At 30.8% G+C, this 23,526-nt stretch overlaps 1 protein-coding gene across 1 annotated transcript in view; it reads left to right on the top strand.

Moving 5' to 3' along the window:
• The window catches only part of LOC107441452 (receptor-type tyrosine-protein phosphatase T), a 70,424-nt gene that overhangs the window by 820 nt on the left and 46,078 nt on the right, over window positions 1-23,526 (top strand). Inside the window, exons 2-4 of the mRNA XM_071182998.2 lie at window positions 14,589-14,686; window positions 22,937-23,030; window positions 23,351-23,427. Coding sequence (XP_071039099.1) covers window positions 14,589-14,686; window positions 22,937-23,030; window positions 23,351-23,427 — 269 coding nt within the window. The remainder of the gene's footprint in view (window positions 1-14,588; window positions 14,687-22,936; window positions 23,031-23,350; window positions 23,428-23,526) is intronic.

Below are 23,526 nucleotides of genomic sequence, written 5' to 3'. Positions count from 1 at the left end.
CATTACTTTATCTCAATTTTATAATTTCTAATAATTATTAGCAAAAATTGCATTCAAATAGGTCTCCAAATAGTTGCGTACCTTGTTGGTTTGGTTGTTTAGCTTGCTTAACTTACCAATTTGGTTATCGATTAATTAGGATTCGTAAATTAGGATAAAGCAGTTTTTTTCTCGGGATTATGCGAAAGCAATTTTTAAAATTACTTCGGATACTTTTAAATTTTAATGGTCAAATGCAAAGGTTAAACACCACATCTCAGAAAATAGTATTATTTTTATATCTCTTTTAAATAAATATTCTGTACAGCAAAAATATAAATTTAATTAAGCCTTTTTGTTAAAAAGAAATTGTATTTTTGACAACAACAAAAACTTTTAAATAAATATAATTCAAACTTTTGATTAAATGAAAGGTCGTAATTAGAGAGGTAGAGAAAAAAAACTTTTAAAAAGGAAAAGAATTACCCCAATCCTTCTTCTTAAAAAAAATTTTTTTTTGGAAAAAAAATATTAATTGTTGAAATTTTTTTTATGATTTTTGTTTTCTAACTGTCTTGAACCATGAAGATGTTTGTCTTTCCATCCCTCAGGACTTGATGCTATAGATATTCTCAATAATTATTAATTAGATTTTAGCTAGGATCCTGTTTTTCCCTTGTTCAAATATTGATTATCAGTAAATTTTTTCTCGCTTCATTTTTGTCAGAAATTCTTAAAACAAATAATTTTAAGACGGATTAGAAAGCATCCTGTATAGATATTCATATCATAGAGTAAACTGTTTTTAAAATACCCACTTCATTCAGACGGTTCTTAGACTAACTCTTTTTTTTCCCGTCTCTCGCTTAAAAATAAATAAATAAATAATAAATTATAACTATAATAATAAGAAATCAATAATATTTGTAAAAATGTTTTTGTTAAAATGAAAAAACAAAATTTTAAGAGTTCTTACATAATAAAACTTTGGGTTGAAGTTTATAAACTCAAGCAGTGGCGTACGCAGAATTTTTTCAAGGGGGGGGGGTTCATAATTTTCAGAAATTACCAAAAGAAATTCGAGTATGTAATAAAGCACTATTACTTCCCTAATTTAGACAGCTAGACAATTTTGACTTTTTATTTCGACAACATTGTTTAGTTAAATTTTGTTTTTATTTTTTAAGTTTAAGAATATAATTTTTTTTATAATAAGAGGTAAAATATTTTATTTTTATTAAAAAGTAGGAATAAATCAAGCCAGAAAAAACTACTCATACTGTAACAGCTACCTAAATAATAACCATATAAATGTGAATATTCCATAGAAAACCAATGAATTTAACTAAAATATGACTTACCAACAAATAGGGAATTAAACCAGTATACAAACACGCTAAAAATTTATTGATTTATACTGTAATATCCAAACGACGGGGTTTTTTTGCAAGTTCGTTTAAAATGTCTTCGACAGCTGGGGTAATTTTTCTATGAATGCTTAAGAGCGCCAATCCATTCATTCTATTATTTCCCGTTGAGTTGCGTAAATAAGTCTTCAAACGGCGCAAAGTCGAAAAGGATCTTTCGTTTGCACTCGTTGAAACAGGTAGAACGATCAATATTTCTAGGAGTTTGAAAATGTTTGGTGTTATATCTTTATTGCCCATTCCAAGAGCATCCGCCGCAGTTTTTGGAACACTACCTCCGTCTTCACTAATCATTTTTAATCTATTATACAAGAGTATTAGTTCAGACTTAAGGCTTTCTTTACAGGTATCCAAATCTCCAGCGTAAAATTCCACTAATGCTTCAAAAGCCTTTATGTTTGAAGGTTGGCAAATGAAAGGATCGGCAGGTAGAAGACACTGAAATCCTTTCAAAATATCACGATGCGATACAAATCTTAAGTTTAAATGTGTTATAAAATTTTCTATAAATGGAATAAAAACACTAACTCTGAAATATGTTTCCGGTGTCGATGAGGGAAAATTATCGCGATTTTTCTATCTTCCTGTTATTCTAGGGATTTGCATGGAAGTGGAAGATCCAATGCTTGTTAGCATAAGAGAAGAAGAGCTGAATATTTCAGAGAATGTTTCAGTGGCATTTTCACGCATTATTTTTAGATCTTTAATGACATCTTCTGCAAGACTCACTGCCTCTATCAAATCTATGCTTGTTTTTTGTAGGTATCTACAGAGATGGATTGTTATGGTGAAAACTTTGTAAATGCACAAAAGAGATATTACTAACTGGCAATTAGATACTGTGCACAGTAAAGAATTAGCCTGGGTAGCTGATTCCTTATCCTTCCATTCTGATATTTTTTGTAGTGTTTCGGCGATAGGCTCGAAAAGTTCCACCACAGCGGTTACTGAGTCGTATCTTTCCATCCAACGGTTTGCACATAGCTGTTTAATTTTCTCCCTCTTAGAGCTGGTTTCCATCTCCTCTATTGCTGAAGATAGGACATACTGTCTTTTTGGCGTATTTAAAAAGTCGTATAATGTTTTAATTGTCCCTAAGCAATTTCTAATGCCAGTTATTTCGCATGCATTTGATACAGCCAAAGTGAGGCTATGAGCAGAGCAATGTACATAGAGTGATGATGGGACAATACTTCTTACGTGGGCTTGTACACCATTAATTTTTCCACTCATTGATGCAGCACCATCGTACCCCTGTCCACGTAACTTTTTTATATCAACTTTCATAGACTGTAATTGGTCTAATATTGTTGTTGCTATTGCTTTTCCGGTTAAGTCATGCACCGGAATGAATTGCAAAAACTGCGGTGATGTTAAAATTTTCTTTATCGACATATCGAACGCATAACGATAATTGCTCTATACCTGCAATATCAGTTGCTTCATCTGCATTCTGCAAGAATGGAAAAGCAAGTTGCATTCCATTCCCCCCTTGCGTACGCCCCTGAACTCAAGTATATATATAGTTTGTCTAAAGTAAGAGTGCCCCAGGTCATTCGTCTGGACCCGTGGCGGTGGCTATGGTAACGAGGTGCAACTATTTAGATAGGGGTGTGGTGTCGTTATTTAGGACAAGTTTTGGCTCGGATCGGGGAGAGAACGGGAATCTTTTCCTTTGGTCTACTGTGTTAGAGTGAAGAGAAGCCCTGAAATGCGCTATTCTTGTTTCCAGTAGCAACAGACGGACTCAGACTTTGTGGCGAGGGTAGTTCTAACCTTAGACAAACCGTAGCAGAAAGTATGTTTCCCCAATCAGTGAAATAAGCACACTCGAAAAAATAAGCCATGTTTCAAATGATAAATTATTAGTTATTCCTCTCTAAAAAATTTATTAATTGTGAGAAGAAAATGAAAAAATGGACGCATCATAAGACAGAAATTTATCAGAACAGAAAAATTGCTTAAAACTGCCACTTTATTCTTTTTAATTGCTAAATCATGGACAAATAAAATAATAAAGAGGAAAAAAAGATTTTTTTTTTTTATTTCTTTATGTTTGAAACAGTGGTATATATGGTTAAGACAAATCTATATTGTAAATACTCTCCAGTCTTCCAAACTTTCCTTGATTAAATCAATCACCATAAGCGGTGGGTTAGTAACAATTTCCTGGTATCAGTTACAAATTCCAATAATTTTATTATTAGAAATATATTAATTTTAATAAGCATTGGGGACAATTAATTGTTAAGCAAAACTTTCATCAGCTTTATTTTAATAAATATTGAAATAATTTGAATATTAATTAAAATAAAATTAAAATTTATGAAACAAAGTAGAATGTTGTCATTTTATTGAATTTGTATGAATAGAAAATTCTGATTTAAATTTAATTTTTCCTTAAGATGAGAAGGGTATTGATTTAAATCAAAATTACAAATATTTCTATTAAATAAAAAGAAGATATAAAACAGGTGTTTATCAGCATGACTATCAAAGAAGCTATTAATTTAAGGATTCATACAAGATATCTTCGCATTTGAAGAGCTGGCTATGTGACATTGTCTTAAAAAATTGAGATTCCTTTGAAAAAGTTGTTATTTTAGCTTTAATTAACTATATAACATTTATTTATCATTTTTTCCGGAGACAATCAGTGGGAAAACCGGCTGAGCGACACTATTTGAGTATTCATTGGATTGAAAAACCGGCTACAGTCTGACTAAGAAAAGAATTCCCATTCGTCTGAAACAGCGGCGATTACTATGGTTGCGAGGTTCAACTATTCTTAACAGAAGTGTACTTGTAAAGAATACTTCTTTTAAAATCAAAAATTACTGAATTCTCGTCAATTAAAGAGATACATATTGGTGAAACATCTACTCCGCTAAAATGGAGCTCGCGTTGTCTCTGAATCGTTTTTGATCGATTTTCGGACTTATGAGGCTAGATCAAATTTGATACCAGTTTGTTCTCAATTTAAATTTTATTTTATGATTATAAGGATTAGTGTATATAATATTTTATCTTTTCAAACAAAATCATTTTCGATAAGAAAAGCTTTAGAAATCGTGCGTGGAAACAAGTAAATGTTAAGCACAAAATGAATTAAAATATTCCTTTATGAAATAATTAGACTCAAATAAGTATACCCAAAAAACGTTTTTGAGTCGTGTTTTCACAAACATACGAAAAATATATAGATCAAACGAGAAAGCAAAAGTATAAGTTTTTGCACACATTTACTCAAATTCACTAAAGTGCCGGTTCTTTCACCAAGCTCTTCATTTGCATAACAAGCCAGGGTGAGCCAAAGTCTTCTGCAGAAGATTCCTCCAGGATAACTTATTTTTTGACCTGCACTGTCATCTTTAACTCTGACCACCACCCTGCATTAGGTTTTCTCCTTTTTTTACTGGTGGAGGGCTTTAATACAATTTTCTTTACTTCGAATATAGGATAAAATTGTCATACATTTATACACATATTATTTGACTGGAAAATAAATTAAAAGTAATAGTAAATAAAACAATTTTAGTTTATTTTTTAGTAATTTAATCGGTTATCAATAAATAATAATAATACTTCACCTCGTGAGAAAATATTTTTAGAATTAAAATAACCACTGCTCTAATTTACTTTTAAAAATCATTTAAATGAAATTCATCGAGAAAATGTTTTTTTCTTCATAACTTTAACGCATGAAAGACAACAAATGGTTTGAAAGTTTTTCACAAATATGCAAAAAAGGAGTATTTAATAGTATTTACTGCTATTTTCACTTTCTATTTGAGGTAATCACATTCTCTGTAATATAGCAGCGAGAGCTTATGTTTTTGCGAGAGGGGAAATTCTCATTTCTCTGAATGGAATTTTGAATTTGACCGAATCATTATTAACAACGTAATTTATTAGTTTCCATAAAAAAAAATATTTTTTGTTGCTGATTTGAAAATTTTCCTCACCTATTTATAACTGATACAACAAATTTATACTTAATTATTCTTGTCCACAAGCTGTGATTGGTGTATGGGTAAGGCATTGAGCAGTTGTGAAGAATTGAAGCTCAATCCCCAGTGGCCGCTCACCTACCTTCAGATCAATAGATACCAGTTTGTCTGAGAAGTAAAAGCTTCCTGTGCGCATGCATGACTACTTTGCCATATTGTCTCATTCTCAATGAAGCCTCTAGCAATCAATCGACTTTTACGAGAAAGCTTTACTTTTATTCTAGTCAATAAAGAACTATAATAAAAGAAAGAAAATAATTCTAAGAGGAAGACATAATTTTTCACCATTTTATGAATCGAATAAGATATTTAGTCATCGACCCATCTCGTCGAACACCGAATCAAAATAAAATAAATATTCTGAGAATCGTGCTTTAAAATTAAAATATATTTTCAATAGATAAAGGAAAAAAAAAAAAAAAAAAAAAATATATATATATATATATATATATATATATATATATATATATATATATATATATATATAAAATATCAAAATACGGATTTTTGTTTGTTGTTGTTTTATAATTTATGTTTTATAATTGTTATAATTTATGTTTGTTGAATTAAAATATGTGAGCAATAATAAAGTAGATGCGGATTTGGTATAGGTGACTTCATACAAAATTTTTACAGATAATATAAATAATATTTCAATAAATAAAACTAGCATAAAAAGCGAAAAAATAAAAATGATTATTTTAAAAATTACTCTTCTAATTCTCAGTTTGATTTAATTTTTACCGTTTTTTCGCCAATTTAATGCCCTCCAATTTAATGTCATTTCTATTGGAGCAAAGTTTCTTTTATAATCACAAGAGAAATCCACTTATGCCCTAGGAGAGAAATTTTATTTAATACCCCGATTTCATATTAAAGCTTTCTTTTATTTATTGTTCCCCAATCTTCGGAGCTTTAGAATAAGAACTTTAAACAAAGCATTGTTCATAATTTTATCTGAATAAAGTGAATTTTAATTATAAAAATGAAATTTCGAAAATATGACGAATGACCAAACAAAATTTCCCGTTTAGAGAGATAACAGAAACGCCCCTCACCATATTTCTGTAATTTCTGCAATTCAATAAATTTTAAAGAAACAGAAAAAGCTCCATATAAAAACTTTTTCTACGCAGATATAATTTTCAGTTACTTTTGATTCACAAAATATTTTTGCATTACTACGTTTCCTAATTCTTGAAGATTTGAAAATGTCATCAATTCTTAAAGACTTCATTTCATGAATTATTTCTTGAAGAATGTTCAAAAAGAATATATTCATGCATTCGATAAGATAATCCACCCTTATTCAATCCAAAAAAAACTTATCTGTCGTCTGAAGTAAATGCTTATCATAATGTTGATGTTATTATTTTGAATAATTATTTAAAACAGGCGATTTTCACGAAATATTTAATCAAATGAGATTTAGGGACAGTATTTAAAATTCACAGTGATTTGAAAGCAATAACAGTTTAATTAACAACACAATGTTAAATTTTATTATTATAAAATGCTTTAATTTATTAAATGCGAAATAATTCTATTTTTACAGGCATTCGTACGATTCTTTATGAAAGATCAAATATTTAACTCATTGGGCTAGTAATTGTCAAATACTTCAACGGGTTTTTTGTTATGAGAAATAAATGTCACAATTAAAATGAACTGAAAATAGACAACGAAATTCAGATTAAAAAAAATTATTTCTTGAAGAAAAGATTAACGACTAATTTTAAAACTTACCAAAAATAAATAATTTGTAAAAATTAAATATTATTTAGCGGTTACTTCTTGAATTATTAACTAAAAATTTTTCTTGCAAAATGCTGTTAAGGTGAAGGCGTGATCCTTTCCCTCAGTTGAACATTAAATCCAACAGAAAAGTTATGAAAGACGATTCTTTGGTCCTAGATGAATATTATAAATATTTAAATGAAAGTTAGAATAGTTTTATATATTTTTTAAAATTTTTCTAGAGGTGGAACTTATTTTTATAATATAACTAGCTGAATACCCGTTCTTTGCACGGGGAGAGTAAGAAAATAAATAAAAAATCAATAAATCAGTATTGAGAAACACTACGAAATCATGCTCAAAACTTAAAATCATTTACCGATTTAATTAAAGAAAACTTGGTTGAAGAACCAGGTAAGTGAAATTTTTAGGGGAATTGTTGAATCAGATAAAATAACAGAAGTGGTTGTACCCTTGGTTGTACCAATACGGGTATGTTTGATGTTAGAGAACTGTTTTTGCCTTCACTTAAATCTTAACATAACTAGTTACATCAGTTTTCAGTAGGCTTGCATGAATTTTATTTCAAATTAGGCAAGGGTTAAAAAATAAAAAAAAAGAAATATTTGTCCCTCTTTCTAATAAATTGGTAATAAAATAGTTCGAATGCAACTATTTTGTAGTTCTGAAAATGTAACTTTTTTGGTTCTTCCTCTAAGTTTTTCAATTAATATAATTAAAATAATAATTTTTTTTTATTTAATATTATTTCTTGAACTTTTTGGTGGCTTTGCGTTATTGAAGCAAGCGAAACCCGTTTTTTTGCAGTTTATCTCATTAGAACAAAGATAAAATGCATTTAGTATCACTTCGCATGATGCTATTACACTATCAAGTAATTTTCTAAGGTACATATCCCTTTCGAGGGCCGTATAACGCTTATTTCCAAAGTATCAGTATGTGCTATTAAGTATTGGTGCTGTCTTTACAATCACCAAATATATCAATATGATATTTTATACCTTTATTAGTATATTTAGAACATATTACATAAACTTTCAACAGTTAACTTTCGTGAAAAACAAATTTATCAGTGACAGCCAACAAAAGCCGAAATTTAAAAAATAAAAAATAAATTCTTATTAGAACTTGATAAGATATTTTGGAGCGAGGGCATTTCTCTATCTGACCTTTAATTTATTATTAAAATAAAACAAAATTCTGTATCCATTAAAATATTAATACACTATCTTTGCTTCCATTGAAAAAAATAATTTCTGAATTTACGAAAAACCCGTTGTAGAATTGTTATCAAAACTGCACCAATTTCCATAATACCAGTAGAACATATTAACATCAGTAAGTAAGTAAGTAAGCGTCATCCGTAAATGGCGACTTTCTACTGTTGAAGCGAATAATTAAGCGAATTTCCTATTAACCTTTTCTTCCTTTAAATTAACTTTCCAGCACATAACTTGCTTTATTTCAATTAATTCATATTATCAGTAGTAATTAAGCATTAGTGTCAATAATAATATCGTAATTTTTTACGGCTCCCCAAAATGAATACGTATATGGGCAAATCTCTAGAACCTTTAACCTATGTGTCTTCAAACTTTTCTTATAAATATATAACATAATAAAGGAAAATTATTTCTAATAAAATTACAGGAATAACTATGCATTACTAACTTTAAGATACGTATAGTTTTGATTTCGAGTTACTTGCTTTTGGCTTTCATTTCTTACTTCAATCCTACATTTGACAACTTTTCATGAGTGTCGCTTTGAGTGTTTAACATACTTCTTATTTTTTTTCAATATGTATTCTGTTTTAAAAAAACTGAAAATCATTATAGCATAATTTAGTAGCTCAGCTGTATTATCATATTTTCTTGAATGATATTTTTCTTGAATATTGACGTTTGCAAACACTTAAAGTTTGTCGCCAAATTTTGGCACATCAAACCGTAACCATCGAAAATTGAAAAAAAAGGTCTACAATCCAATTCTGCGAGTTTTATGTTAGTGATATTCCAAAAGCTTATTTAAAGTAGAACAAACTTGTATCATTATTACAGATAAATATTTTTATTTGTAGTCATTATAAATTAATCGAATTTATCACAAACTGTCATTCGGTGAGGTAGCAGCAACGATGTCAATACCGTAACCAGACGCAGATGTAAGAAGTAAATGTTAAAATCAATCAAAATTTTGTGCACATTTTATAACAATTTAACTTAATATTAAAATTTTTCAGTTTATTTATGATACTAATAATTTATGATGAAAAATAAAGGGTAAATATGGAAAATTCAAAAATTTTAATTTTTTGTTTATACTTATAAGGAAATCAAAATTTTCGATGTTCACGATTATTATCTGATATTTCATACATTTTCAAACAATTCTGGAGGTGTAAAAATAGTTAATTACATTAATAAATCTACAAATTATTATCTATTTTGGAGACAAATCAAACTGAAATTGAAACGTTATCACCTGCTTACCTACTTATTTTGTGTTACTATCATCGTTTAACCGCCGACCCAAATTTGAGTATATGGCTACCAATGATCAACTCCGTAACTATATAAATTTGAACCCAATCCAGAAGACAATTTAACTCCTGGATCAGTACCCCCAGAGGTATTAACTTGTTATGGGAACTTGGACTACTTTGTGACTCCAACTGACTAAACGTGCACCAGTCACCATTTAATACACTCGGATTCTTCGGCCGGCTGAATTCGAATTCCCATTCTCACAAACAAATAATTCTCATATTTGATTTAGTGTGACATCTAGTTTTCCCAAAATAAAATAAATCAAAATAACACTATACTATAGGATTGACTTCTAACTTTATAGTTGAAAGAATTTGAATAACTTCATTATACCTATCTAAATTTTCAAATATCGAAGCGGCAGAATTAAATGTAATAATCTTTGAATTAAAAAGTTTTGTAATTTGCGCGAACGCTTATTCGCGTTTATTATATCTCGCAACTAGAGTCTGTGAAGCATGCTTATAACTTTCAAGTGTTGACTTTCATGCTTATAACTTTCATGTTGTTTGTGTGCAGTACCCTGTAGTCAAATGAACTTAGCACGGATATGGATATTGAGATCACAAATTTAACCAGAGACATTCAAGACACCTATAATGGTGCGTCCTGCTAAATGGAAATAAGTAATGATTATTATAAGCTCCCATATCAGATTAAATGTCTCATGAAAATTAAATACAAACTGAGAAAGGGTTTTCAAAGTACTAGAGACCCTATTATCAAAACCCAAGTTAATAGTTATAGCAAGCTTATCAAAAAAGAAATCACTGATTTTAAAAAAGAGACTTTGGACGAAGAGGTCGAGAATCTTACTACACAAGACAAAACTGCCTGGAATATGGTTCGGGCTCTTAAAAGTTCCGAAACTACTAATGTGCCACTCGTAGGCCCTAGGGGTAAAATATACTCAGACATCGATAAGAGCGAAATTTTCGCAGTTACCACGGAAACCCAATTTTCCATTAATAGCGAACCCAGCAATATCACTACTGAGTTGCATATTCTTAGAACCTATAATGAGTATGTCAGTTCGCATACACCAATTAATGATTATGAACCTATTACTGCTGATGAGCTTTATAGGATCATCGATAAATTCCATAATAATAAAGCACCAGGGACGGACAGAATCAATAATGATTAAATACCTTTCCCCAAATTTTATTGAGCAAACTTGAAAATATCCTTAATTCATACCTGAATAAATGCTACTTCTCTCATCAATGGAAATATGCCCAGATTGTGCTGTTCCCTAAACAAGGGAAAAATCTTTTAAAACCCGATAGCTATAGGCCCATCAGCCTGTTAAAGGTCTTCTCGAAAATTTACGAAAGAACTATCCTTGATAGACTTACTACTTTACTTTCCTGCCAAATGAACAGCTTGGTTTTCGTGATAGTCTTTCGGCCACGAAGCGACTGGTTCGTATAGTTGAGGAAGTATCTAAGAGCTTCTATAAAAATGAGACTATTGCTCTCCTGATGTTAGACGTGGCCTAAGCTTTCGACCGCGTCTGGCATCAGGGCCTCATTTGCAAATTAATCAACTATAAAATTCCAAATCATCTGATACTATTACTAATTAATAGTTACTTAAGTAACATAATCTTTCATATGAAAGTTAATGACTCTATCTCCTCAGTCAAATCCATACATGATGTAGTCCCTAAGGACTCAATACTGGGCCCAACCCTCTATCTCATTTACTCAGCTGACTTCCCGAATCTTAATGATTAGGATAATATTATTACAGCGTATTATGCAGATGATACGGCGATACTCAGTAAATCAATTAATCCCAATAACGCTATTAATAATTTAAGGAAAATCATCCCAAATATCGAGGAATGGTGTGCAAATTGGAAAATCTCCATTAATACCAGCAAATCCTCCTTACTTATTATGAGAGAGTCTAGAAAGAAGAAAATTAAAAATAGTGACCTCCTGCTATTCAATGAAGAGATTCCAGTGGCTAACAAAACCACCTACTTAGGCGTAACCTTCACTCATAATATGAATTGGAATTCCCATATCTCGAGAGAATCTGCAAAGGCAGAAGGTGCATTTTACTCCCTCAAACCAATTCTTAGCCATAACTCAAAATTAGCCCTAAAAACAAAAACGACCTTATGCCTGCATGGTATAAGACCAATAATAAGTTATGCTGCTCCTGCTTGGAGCGCCTTAAAGACCACTCGAAAACGAAAACTCGAGACCATCCAAAATAAAATGATCAGAAGACTAACGGGCGCTCCCCGTAGACTTAGGATGAGTGATATCAGAAAAGACATTACTTCTATGGAAGAACAAATAGTCCTATTATGTGCTTCCTTTTTCAAAGACGCAATAAGCTACACAACTTGCAATTACAATCAAATTTTTGACTTTGAGCTACTCAGCGATAACATAAACTACAGTTCGGCAACGGTGTTTTATCTCTCAGACGGCGTTCTATCCAAACGTTTCACCACCTAAATTGTAAATATTTCCCCACTTTTAAATCACCACCACAGAAGAAAAGGTAGCACAGGAGTGCTACCGATACAATCAGCAGATTACTGCAGATCTTCCGAGAGATGCAGGAGCTACTTCAAAACGAGGAGCTGGTTAAGCTTTTCCGATCTCTACTTCCTGAAAACAAGCCATAGTGATCTTCACTTCACCACATTACACAAGGCCCCACGTGCACCATCTCAGATGAAGGAATGGAGTGTCAGCTTCTCGGACAGGTACTCCGTAATCACACTCAGTATAAGTCAGCTATGCGAAGATAGCCCCCGAAAATGAGGCAATTCAAAAATTCAAACTGCATTCGTTTGACCATTTTTTGACCACAAATGACCACCTTTTAAATTTTTTTGACCACCCTTTTTTTGGACATAATCCTGAAAATTAAATTCGGGGGGCTAACTTCGCATTTTCACGCCAAATGAATAAAAATAAAATTTTTGTACTGTATTTGTTTGACCACTTTTTGACCACAAATGACCACCCTTTAATTTTTTTTGACCACCTTTATTTTGGACATAATCCTAAAAATTAAATTCGGGGGCTAACTTCGCATTTTCACGCCATATGAATAAAATCAAATTTTTATATCGTATTCGTTTGACCACTTTTTGACCACAAATGACCACCCATTAATTTTTTTGACCACCCTTATTTTGGACATAATCCTAAAAATTAAATTCGGGGGCTAACTTCGCATTTTCACGCCAAATAAATAAAAATCAAATTTTTATATTGTTTTCGCTTGACCACTTTTTGACCACAAATGACCACCCTTTAATTTTTTTTTACCACCCTTATTTTGGACATAATCCCAAAAATTAAATTCGGGGGCTAACTTCGCATTTTTACAAAAATAATTAAAAATCTAATTTTTATACTGTATTTGTTTCCCCACAAATGACCACCTTTTAGTTTTGGTTGACCACCCTTATTTATGCCGTAATCCTAAAAATAAGACTTGGGAGAAGCATGAAATTAGCTCCCGAAAATAAGAAAAATTACTTTCTAAAAAACATTCGTTTGGCCACAAATGAACTTCATTAGGTCATCAACGTTAAAGAATTATTGGAAGTCAAAAACTCTTACGTGAAAAAAACCTGATTCGAGAAAAACAGATTTAAAGCCAAATCTTTAAATAAATTACTTTAAACAAAATACTACATAATGAAATAGATTTGTTGAATCCTGTTTTCAGTAACAATGTTTCAGTATACTTAATGTCCAGTTGTTCGGAAAAAACAAAATCATACTGCATATTTTTTCAAAAAAATAAAATAAAATCAAAATTTTCTTTTAGATCCTTTTAAACAAATTGCCATTATTCCACACTATGTTTGTAAAATATCGTAAACATTAAAAATGGGAAAAACGTGATTTTTCAGAAAAAAAAAATATTTCGAGTTTCGTAACTCAATTAAAGTTTTGCTCAGTAAGATTTAAACTCAAGAATGAGGCTATTTGATGTTTGTCATTGCTTTACATTATTACTTTTTTTTGGTTTTTTTAATTTTATTTATTTATTTTTATGTTGTTGCTTAAATTCTGAAAAATCCTTTTTTCCCATAAAGGAAGTTTGACCAACAATAAAGGTTTAAGCAACAGAAGTCGAAAGATTTATTGAAACCATTACAGCAATTTTTAGTCAAACTAAAGAAATGTTACAGGCAGTAATTGTGTCCAAAGAAATATCAAATAATTTGTTAATGAAAAGTAACAAATTAGAATTGAAATCGCTAAACGAATTTAGTTCGAACAAGTAAACTAAAGTATCTGTAGAAAATTCCATTATTCACTTTATTTTTCATTTATTGGTCTTTTTTTTTATGTATATATATAAAATTTTGAGATATGTTCTTACGTTTTTGTAAGGTAGGGAAGTTTTTTTAAAGCACTTCTCAAAAATATGTTAAACATTACAAGGTTCATTTCTAAAATTAAGAAAAATTTTAAAAAACAAGCGTGAAAGAAGCAGTTTTTAGAATACTATAAATGTTTGTCGTAATTCCATATTTGTTTAAAAAATATATAAATAAAATACCCGTTTGGTGCATTTTTGACAGAAAATTCCAACTGTTAATTTGCCCTATATGATTAAACTTCCCATGCTTCCCCAAGAGTAATAAACAGTAATAAAATATGATTCACAATTGAAAATGTCTGAGAATGCTGGAACTAGATTTAATTTTATTTTATCTTAAAGCGATGCATGCGAATACGAATCACGATGGATGATTCATAGTCATTTCGCAATTATTCAAAACAAATTATCTTTATATATATATATTAAAAAAAAGTGTTAATTTTAGTGCTACAATCAAATACACTTTTAGTAATCAATTTGTTTTAATGCAGTACCCTCATCTTCTGCAAGCAGAAAACTGAAAATTTCTGAATTAGATTACTATGTTAACACTGATGAAGGAAGAGCTATATTGGAAGAAGATTTTAACGTAAGTTTATGTTTATTTGAAATCTCATAATGATTAAGAATCAGATCTAGTTTATTAAAATTTACTGCAATTGGTTTAGTTTTCTAACTTTTGGAATTTTAAAAGTATATTTACAGTATCCGCTTTATTCCCCGACGGTGGTTCTCTATATTATTAGCAAAATTAAAAATGGTTCTAGGATATTTATTTTGTCTTTTTCTGATTTTGTAAATTAGTTTAATTCTTTAACTCTTATTTTCATATCTGGATTTGCTACAATTGCGCAATCTCGTTTTGAAATTATTGTATAATTTTATTTAATATTTTACTTGATTCATGATATGGATATTTTATGAAGTTTCCGGTCCTGTTCCCGTAATGGTTAGTTTTTATGCTTCCTAATATTTTATTATGTACTCATTAATTTTTTCTTCTCAGGTTTAATTTATATTAATATGAATAGTAAAATTACGGATTTCTTTATACCACATGACCCGTCACGTGGTTTTACGAGGGGTCCTGTGCTTGTGTGGGCAGATAAACTTATCAAGGGTCTACTGTGATTAGTAAGCCACCTGATCAATTGTTTTGTTATTATAAACACATTAAAAATGTTAAAAAAAAATTATAAAATGTCACAATAAAAATTGTTATTATAAATACCGCTATTATTTCTTTGGGCACTTTGATTAATTGACAGCAATGGGACAACCACGTGCGTGTGGTGTGATTCTGGCTGGCCAATGTTCACCGGTGAATGTTGACAATCAAATTAGTCGCTTTGGTGAATGTCCGATATATTTATTACATCCAATTTGATACTAATTTATTCGTGGATATAATTACATTTATTCGATATTTTAATACTTACTAACGATTGATTAGAACAAACATCGGTGTTTGGAGTATCGGGCAAATATATACCGGGAAATGGCACTTGACTTAAAAAAAATATCAGTGTAGGGTATACCGGGCAAATGTATACCGGGCAGTGGCACTTGACCTTAAAAAACATCAGCGTAGGATATACCGGGCAAATGTATACCGGGCAATGGCACTTAACCAGACCTAGTATGACTAGACCTTTGGTAAATGTCCGAAATATATACTAGGTCTAGTGCCACTTTTGCTATAGCTTAAATATTTAAAAAAAATTAAACAAAGCGTTTGAATCAATTTTAAAAAGATACCAAAATTATTGCTTCAAAATTAAAAAAAATAATAAAAACTGCCCCAGATAAGAGTAATTGAAGTAGTTGCTTTATACAGCACATGTGCGGGAAAAAATTTAAAAAAAAATTATCGAGGTGCATCTAAAAGTGGATGAATATCCCAAGACACACTGTGGCTGTGTGTGACACAAATTGCCCATTTGACTTTTAGCATTATACATAATGACCGGGCAATGTAATAATTGCAACATAATTTATAATTTTGTCATATCCTTTTGGGCACTTCTTAAATTGCCCGGCCATTATAAACGATGCCCAATTATTTACATTGCCATTGACATATATATATATATATATATATATATATATACACAGTCAATTCGCTATAACTCAAAGTACGATGACTGGAATATTACTATAACTCGATTTTTTTATGAGGTGCCGACCGCACTCACGGAAATGCTCACGGTTTCGGCACCGCTTGGCATTCTTGGCGGAAACTTTTAAGTCAAACCTGCTCTGTCGCCAAATTGCTTTTGCGTAGCGCTTATAAACAAGGGATAGAATTGTTTTCACTATTTTATTACAATTTTTTTCATTGTTTTAGTGTTTTCATAAGATCATGTAACTCAAATATTAAAACACAAAATTCTCCTTGCAATGTTTAGTAATAATTTTAATTAAATCTTTCAAATTTAGTTTTAATCTGAACTTCTAAGCTGGAATTTAATTTTAAAATTTTATGACTGTGAAGGGCATTGACCTGATGACGTATTCTGATACATTGATTGTATTGACTTGTTTGGAGTTTTCTCAGAAGTGTTTTTTATTTCAATTTCTTAGTTAAAAAAAAAATAATTAAATAGATAAATGAAATATTATTTTTACTGATTTGATTTAAATTCTAATAAAATCATTTTATCGCGTTTAAAGTTATAGTTCTTTTTTTAAAATTAAACTCCAAATTTATAATTGAAATGCGTGCAATGGAAACTAGTGTTATACTTGCGAACAACTTTTTTTTCGAGTTTAAGTGTTGTTAATTATGATGAAAGTTTACAATGTAATTTTCTCTATAAATCAACTATAGATATTTTTTAAGATGCAAGCAATCACGGTACATAAAACAAATCAATTAGGTTAAAAATAGCATAAATGCTAAAGAACAAATAAAAGCAAAAGTTCTCTTAGAGCCCTAAAATATAAATTATATATTACTTTTATATATACTTAAGTTCAGATTGGTCTAATCAAACTGAAGAATCAGAGAAACTCTTATGTCAAGGAACTGTAACTAATTTTATTATACATGTTTATTTTTAAAACTATATACAAAAACATCCGAAATATATTTCATATTAACAAAATAGTTCACTGTTGCATTCTAAGGATAAATTATTTTAATTGTATAATTTGCTTTTGTAGATCCATTTCCTAAAATATTCCCCAATTAATTATAAATTGTGTAAAAATATCGATTTTTCTGTGAAGTATTTCTTTTTATTTATTTTGAATCTACCATTCATTTCTTTTCTTATACTATTATATAATATTTTATTTAGTAATGTTATAAGAAATGGCACTAGTAATGGTATAAGAAATGGCAAAATTTTTAGTCGCATAATTATAAAATAAAACTTGGTTCTTGTACTTCATCACTTTTGAAATTGCATTTGAATAAAATAATGTTAAAGTAAATTTGATCGGATTAAAATTAAATAAAACTTTTTTTTCTGAATTTTTATAATTTTTGAAACTTTCAAAGTATTGAAGTAGTGTCATTAAAATATTCATCTTATTGAAAATGAATAAAATAATAAGGTTAAAGTACAGTGCTGCGTATGATAATGAAATAAACATTTTTTTAAAATTTTTTATTACTTTTGAAACCGCAAACAAATGACTAAAATGATAAGGTTAAATTAAAGCACTTTAAATTTATTAATTGCTTTCTCAGGTCTATTTTTTCAGATCTATCTTAATTTATTATTTGCGTAAAAGTATCGATTCCTTTGTGAAAAATTTCTTATATATATTTCCAATTGAAAATTATCACCTTTTTCTGATTAAATGTTTTATTTGAGGAAAAACGATTTAATAAAATCTCCTCCATCTGATAAAGCAAACAAGTGAGGCAATTTTTTTAACTGTATAAAGTTCTTTCTTAACTCATTTCTCAAAGCTATTATAGTTCATTATTAGCGTAACACTATGTATTTCATTGTGAAGAATTTTTAGTATGCATTTGGAATAAAAGAATTAATTTTTTTCCTAATTACGCATCTGAAATGCTGAGTTTAGCGATAAAGGTAATTTTTGCAATGTACTGCAATAAAAATACCTTATATAAAATTTTCTTACATTTGAATTGGAAACTTAATGCAATATTCCTTAGTATATAGTGAGCACACAAGCCTTTATATATATAGCATAGTAAGGAATGGTAAATTGTCTTAGCAAGTAAATTAAAAAGCAAAAACAAAAAAAAACAAAAAAAACAATAGATTTTACACTTTCAAGAACAATAATAATAAAAAAAAAGAAGTTGAAAAGTAAAATATTTACAAGAATCTATTTTTAAATAAAATTCTGAAACATAAACATTAAGTATGAATTTTTCATTCAAAACGAAAACCGCTTATAAAAAATACTAGAGCGGTGTGAAGATAGAAGTGAATAAGAAAGAAATTTTTAACTAGAATAGAACCATCATTTTTCTACTCAATCAACGTAATAGGGTTGCACGTTGTAGCAAGATTTGACGCATAGATCGGGTTGGGTTACCATATTCTCAATTTTGCTGTTTTCAGAGAGCTTATTCTCGACCGCGCCAAGCGGTGCCGAAACCGTGAGCATTTCCGTGAGTGCGTCCCGCACCTTTTATCTTCAATTTCATGTTAATTATTCTCGATTACTCGAATTTTACTCCCTTTAACTCGATTTTTTTTGGATCTTGTAAAGCAAGAAAAAAAAAACCTAGGAGCTGATATCTTGCCCCCTCCTTTGCAACACAGACACTGTCTTTCGCACTCTTCATGGAGAAGCTAAAACTGTCCCTCTTGAAGTATGTGAACAGTGGTTAAATGAAACGTTACCAAATCTACTTCAAGGATACAGTTAAAATGATGTTTTCAATATTGATGAAATGGGTTTATTTTTTAAATATCTTCCAAATACGATTATGATGTTTAAGGATGAAAACTGCTCAGGGGGTAAAATGAACAAGGAACGTTTGACTGTCCTAGTTGAAAGAAATGCGTCTGGGACAGAGAAATTGCCCATACTTGTTATCGGAAAATACCGAAATCCCCGATGTTTCTAGAATGTAAAAATGTATCCTTTGGATTACAAGTCTAACAAAAAATTTTGGATGACATCAGTTTTATTTGAAGACTATGTAAGAAAATTGGATCGGAAATTCTTCGCTAAAAAGAGAAAAGTGATACTCTTAATGGATAAATGCACAGCGCATAGTGATCCACCTAATGTGAAAGCAGTAAACTTGCAGTTTCTCCCGCCAAACACAACAGCAAAGTTGCACCCGATGGACCAGGGTATCATAAAGTGCTTCAAACAGTCTGATCGTAAATGGCTTGTCAGAAAAATGATCTTAAATATTGTAAGCATTTAGAGGATTTGTAATTAATAAGCATTAATTAAATAATCCGACAGTATTTTGAAAGTCCAAAACCGAAACTAACGGTAAGTCGAACTTCCGATGTGTCGAAGTTTTTCGTCAGTCCTATCAGATTCGAGTTATCGCGAATTCACTGTATATATATATATATATATATATATATATATATATATATATATATATATATATATATATATATATATATATATATATATATATATATATATATATATATATATATATATATATATATATACTACTAAATTAAAAAAATAAGTTAAATTTCAATGCTGTAGTTGTAGTTCATACAACCGTCATTGAACAGCCGAACCAATTTATTGGGTTTACGGCTACTAATGTTCAACTCCGTAGCCTTGTAATTTTGAATCCAATCCAGAAGATGGAACTAACCGGCATTTGCGTTTCATGAAGAGGAAGACCACGAGAATTCTCACGGTTAGCCTCACGGCAAGTGGACTCAAACCCATGATCCGTCTACTACTGAGGATATTTCACGTCAGCTCTGTGGTGTCCCGCAGTGGACTGATCGTTAAGACACGGTTCCCAGCAGATCACCGAAGTCAAGCATCACTGGCTACGGTCAGTGTGCGGGTGGGTGACCACTTGGATCAGTCTGCGTAGGGACCGAGGGTGTGCGGTATTGGTCCTCGTTAAACTGTGCTACCGTAAAGTGCTCGACTTCGCGCGCAGGTCGTCGGGCTACCGAAGCGGGGGTGCCATCCCCTCCGCAGAGGATCAAAATTGTGATGGCATGTCTTCGGATCATCCTCCGGGATGTTTCCCAGACCGTCGCCAATAGCCCATTGTGCAGCTCTAGTGCGACGTAAATTAACAACAACAACAACAACAGCTCTGTGGTCGATGCAAGCAGGATGCGGAATTCGTATCGACCAGCCATCGCCGGGATCGAACCCCGGTTTACCTCATTGGAAGGCGAACACTCTCTCCCCTGAGTCATTGCTGCTCAGCCAGTGATGTTTTATTTTATTTTATAACCGTCGTTGAACAGCCGATCCAATTTCATGGGTTTATGACTACTAACGTTCAACTCCGTAGCCTTGTAATTTTGAACCAATCCAGAAGACTAGGAAACTCCTGGATCTGTACCCCCAGAGGTATTGATTTGTTGTGGGAACATGGAGGACTTTGAGACTCGACAGATTTAACGTGCATCAGTCACCATTTACTACACGGGGAGTCTTCGGCCGGCGAGGATCGAACCAACGACCTCTTGGATATGGGCCCAGCGCCCTACCGACCAGGCTATCCCGGCCCTGCCAGTGATGTTTGACTTCAATGATCTGCTGGGAACCGTGTCTTAACGATCAGTCCTCTGAGGGACTTAAATTTCGATGAGCTGCGTTCATAATTTGGCCAAATTCAATATTTCGTTTTAGCTCAGATTACAGGTCGCGCGATTTTTCTAGATGATAAGCAATTAATAATGGTTGGAGTTAAAGCTTTTTTTTTCCCCATCATACTAGCCGTGCATTTTTCCATACATATCTTTGCGTTTTCACGAGTCTATGATTTGAAGCATAGATATGGAGAGATTCTGAACTCTGCGCGGCAAAACAAAACAAGAATCCAAAACTAAAGCTGATGCGTTTTCAGAAATGAAAGAAAATATTTTTTAAAAAGATAAAGAAACTGCAGACTTTACAGAATCTCTCATTTTATAACAGGAAAGGAAAATTTTGTTTTTATAAAAGTATTTCTGTGAGATAAGTAGCATGAAATTCTCTAAGTAGCGCATTTTTAAGATTTGTAGCTTTTGAAAAATAATGAGTAGCCCAAAAAGTAGCGGGTAGCCCAAATTCGATTTTGTGTAGCGGGGAGTTTTAAAAGTAGCCCAATCCGCTACTTGTAGCCCAATCTGGCAACACTGCTTAAAACACATGTCACTGGTCGTTAGACGTGCGTGCAACTATTTGTATTAACCAAGCAGCCTTGAAGTAGACGTTCATCTTCCCCTGCTCACCAATCGCGTTTGAAACACAAATACTAATTAGCACTCAGTTGGTATTTGTGTTTTCCATGTTTAATTGATTGACTGCATCTTTAGTTAGACATTCGCAGAACAAACTAAATTTAACCCCCTCTCGTAATAGCGAAACTCATTCCATATAAGAAACAAATTCATTTTAATGGTTCACATGTTAGTGATAAAACTTGGTGATAGGCGCTTGAAAAAATCACAAGAAGATAGGTAGTTTGGATGCCCTTTGGCTAGAAACAGGTCATGACTGTCTTGCTGGTTACATACAGTGAGCTAAATAACTTTTGATTTAATTATAGGATATTCAGGTTCTGGGACTCGATCCTAGTGGTTTCAGAGAGTGATCTCAACTATGGTAACTAATTAGTACAGACGATATTTTAGGTTACAAAATAAATACGTCTTTTAAAAATTCGATTTCTCAGTAACGATTGATTTCGCATGAATTTTGATATTTTGCTATTTAAAATGATGCAAAAAAATTTTATACTTTACAAATCAAATTTTTTGAGCTCTTGTTAAATAAAATAATCACTATAAGTTATATTTTACATGAAATTATCTTTGAATAAAAGACTTTTATAATTATGCTCAAAAATTCCTCAACTTAGTTAAAAAGTTCTGGCGGTATTACGCAAAAAGAAAAATTAACATTAAAGAGTCGAAACTGTGAACTGATCAAACTATTGGTACCATATTTTCCAGATTGCGTCTGCGTATTATATTTTGGGTCTGAAACCGTCGAAAAAGGGATTATTCAGAGAAAGTGTCTGATTTCGTCTGCAGAGAACCTCTTTATTATATCGAAAGTTATTGAAGGTGTTTTTTTATCTTGCGCTTCGGAAGTGGTTAACAACTTTGATGTAATAGTTTGAGGAAATCTATGCCTTTTTTGTTATTTGCTTATCATTTAGTTTTATCATGTCCCATTCATGAAGCAAATTTTATTCGTGAATGTTTATTTGAAAGAAAATTTTAAAAATTTACTTTAAATGTAGGAACAACTCAAAGGAAAATTAAAATTCTTAAAATTTCCTTGCTTGTACCAAATATAAAAGTTCTATTCTTATTAAACGTATAAAAAAGATCCACGTGTTTTCATAATTGCTTTCTAAATTAAGTACGAATGTAAATAAAAATAATTGCTTCAAGTTTAAAATATTAAGTTATAAAAATAATTACTAACTAAGTTGAGAATAATTAAACTAAGTTGTAATAATAATTACTTAATACTTATAATGCCTATATCCTATTTAATAATTTTCTTACTTATTTCATTAAAAGATAAATATGAATAAAAACTGTGCGCTGAAATTTTACCTACTTTTATTCAAAAAGACAATAATAATAATAAAATAAAATAAATAAATAAAATATATTGTGAAAAATTATGAGTAGAATTGGATAATACAGAGAGATTAAATGTTAACTCTTCTTCTTAGGGTATCAAAGAAGGAGAAAGAAAATCTTGGACAAGAGCTGTGTTACCAGAAAATCTAAAAAAAAATCGTTATAATTCGTTAGATGTTCTTCCTTGTAAGTATTATCAAAAATATTATAAACATTTTAATCGACCTCTGTTAGGGCGAAACATGGAAAGCTTATTAAAACATGCGTTTATTAATAACGTTTCTTTTCAGCAACAAATGCTCAAAATTATGACCATCAACTATGGTTGATAGAGATTAACAATTGATTTTGTAACTAAACACAACGCGTGTCATTTTTCGCGTTTTTCATAGATTGGAGAGAAACTTCGCAAAACCCTACTCTGGACAATTTTAAAATTGCTTGCCGTAACTCGCTTTATATATGTACATATATTATGAAATAATATTCTCATATTTTATTTTCAGTTGATGAGACAAGAGTTGTGTTGGAAAATCTTCCAAATGATCCATACTCCGATTATATTAACGCCAATTACGTAAATGTAAGTTTTCTTAATTATGTTTCCTCAAATTCGTAAATTATATTCCTTTGAAAAACTCTCTGTTATTCTAATAAACTTCGATTTTAAGAAAAGTGCACT

This window comes from Parasteatoda tepidariorum, chromosome 7 (genome assembly GCF_982258835.1).
Source record: "Parasteatoda tepidariorum strain Cologne lab strain chromosome 7, Ptep-v5.0, whole genome shotgun sequence".
NCBI classification, from domain to species: Eukaryota; Metazoa; Arthropoda; class Arachnida; order Araneae; family Theridiidae; genus Parasteatoda; species Parasteatoda tepidariorum.
Note: the sequence above shows the minus strand (reverse complement) of the source record. Positions and strands in the feature narration are given on the sequence as shown.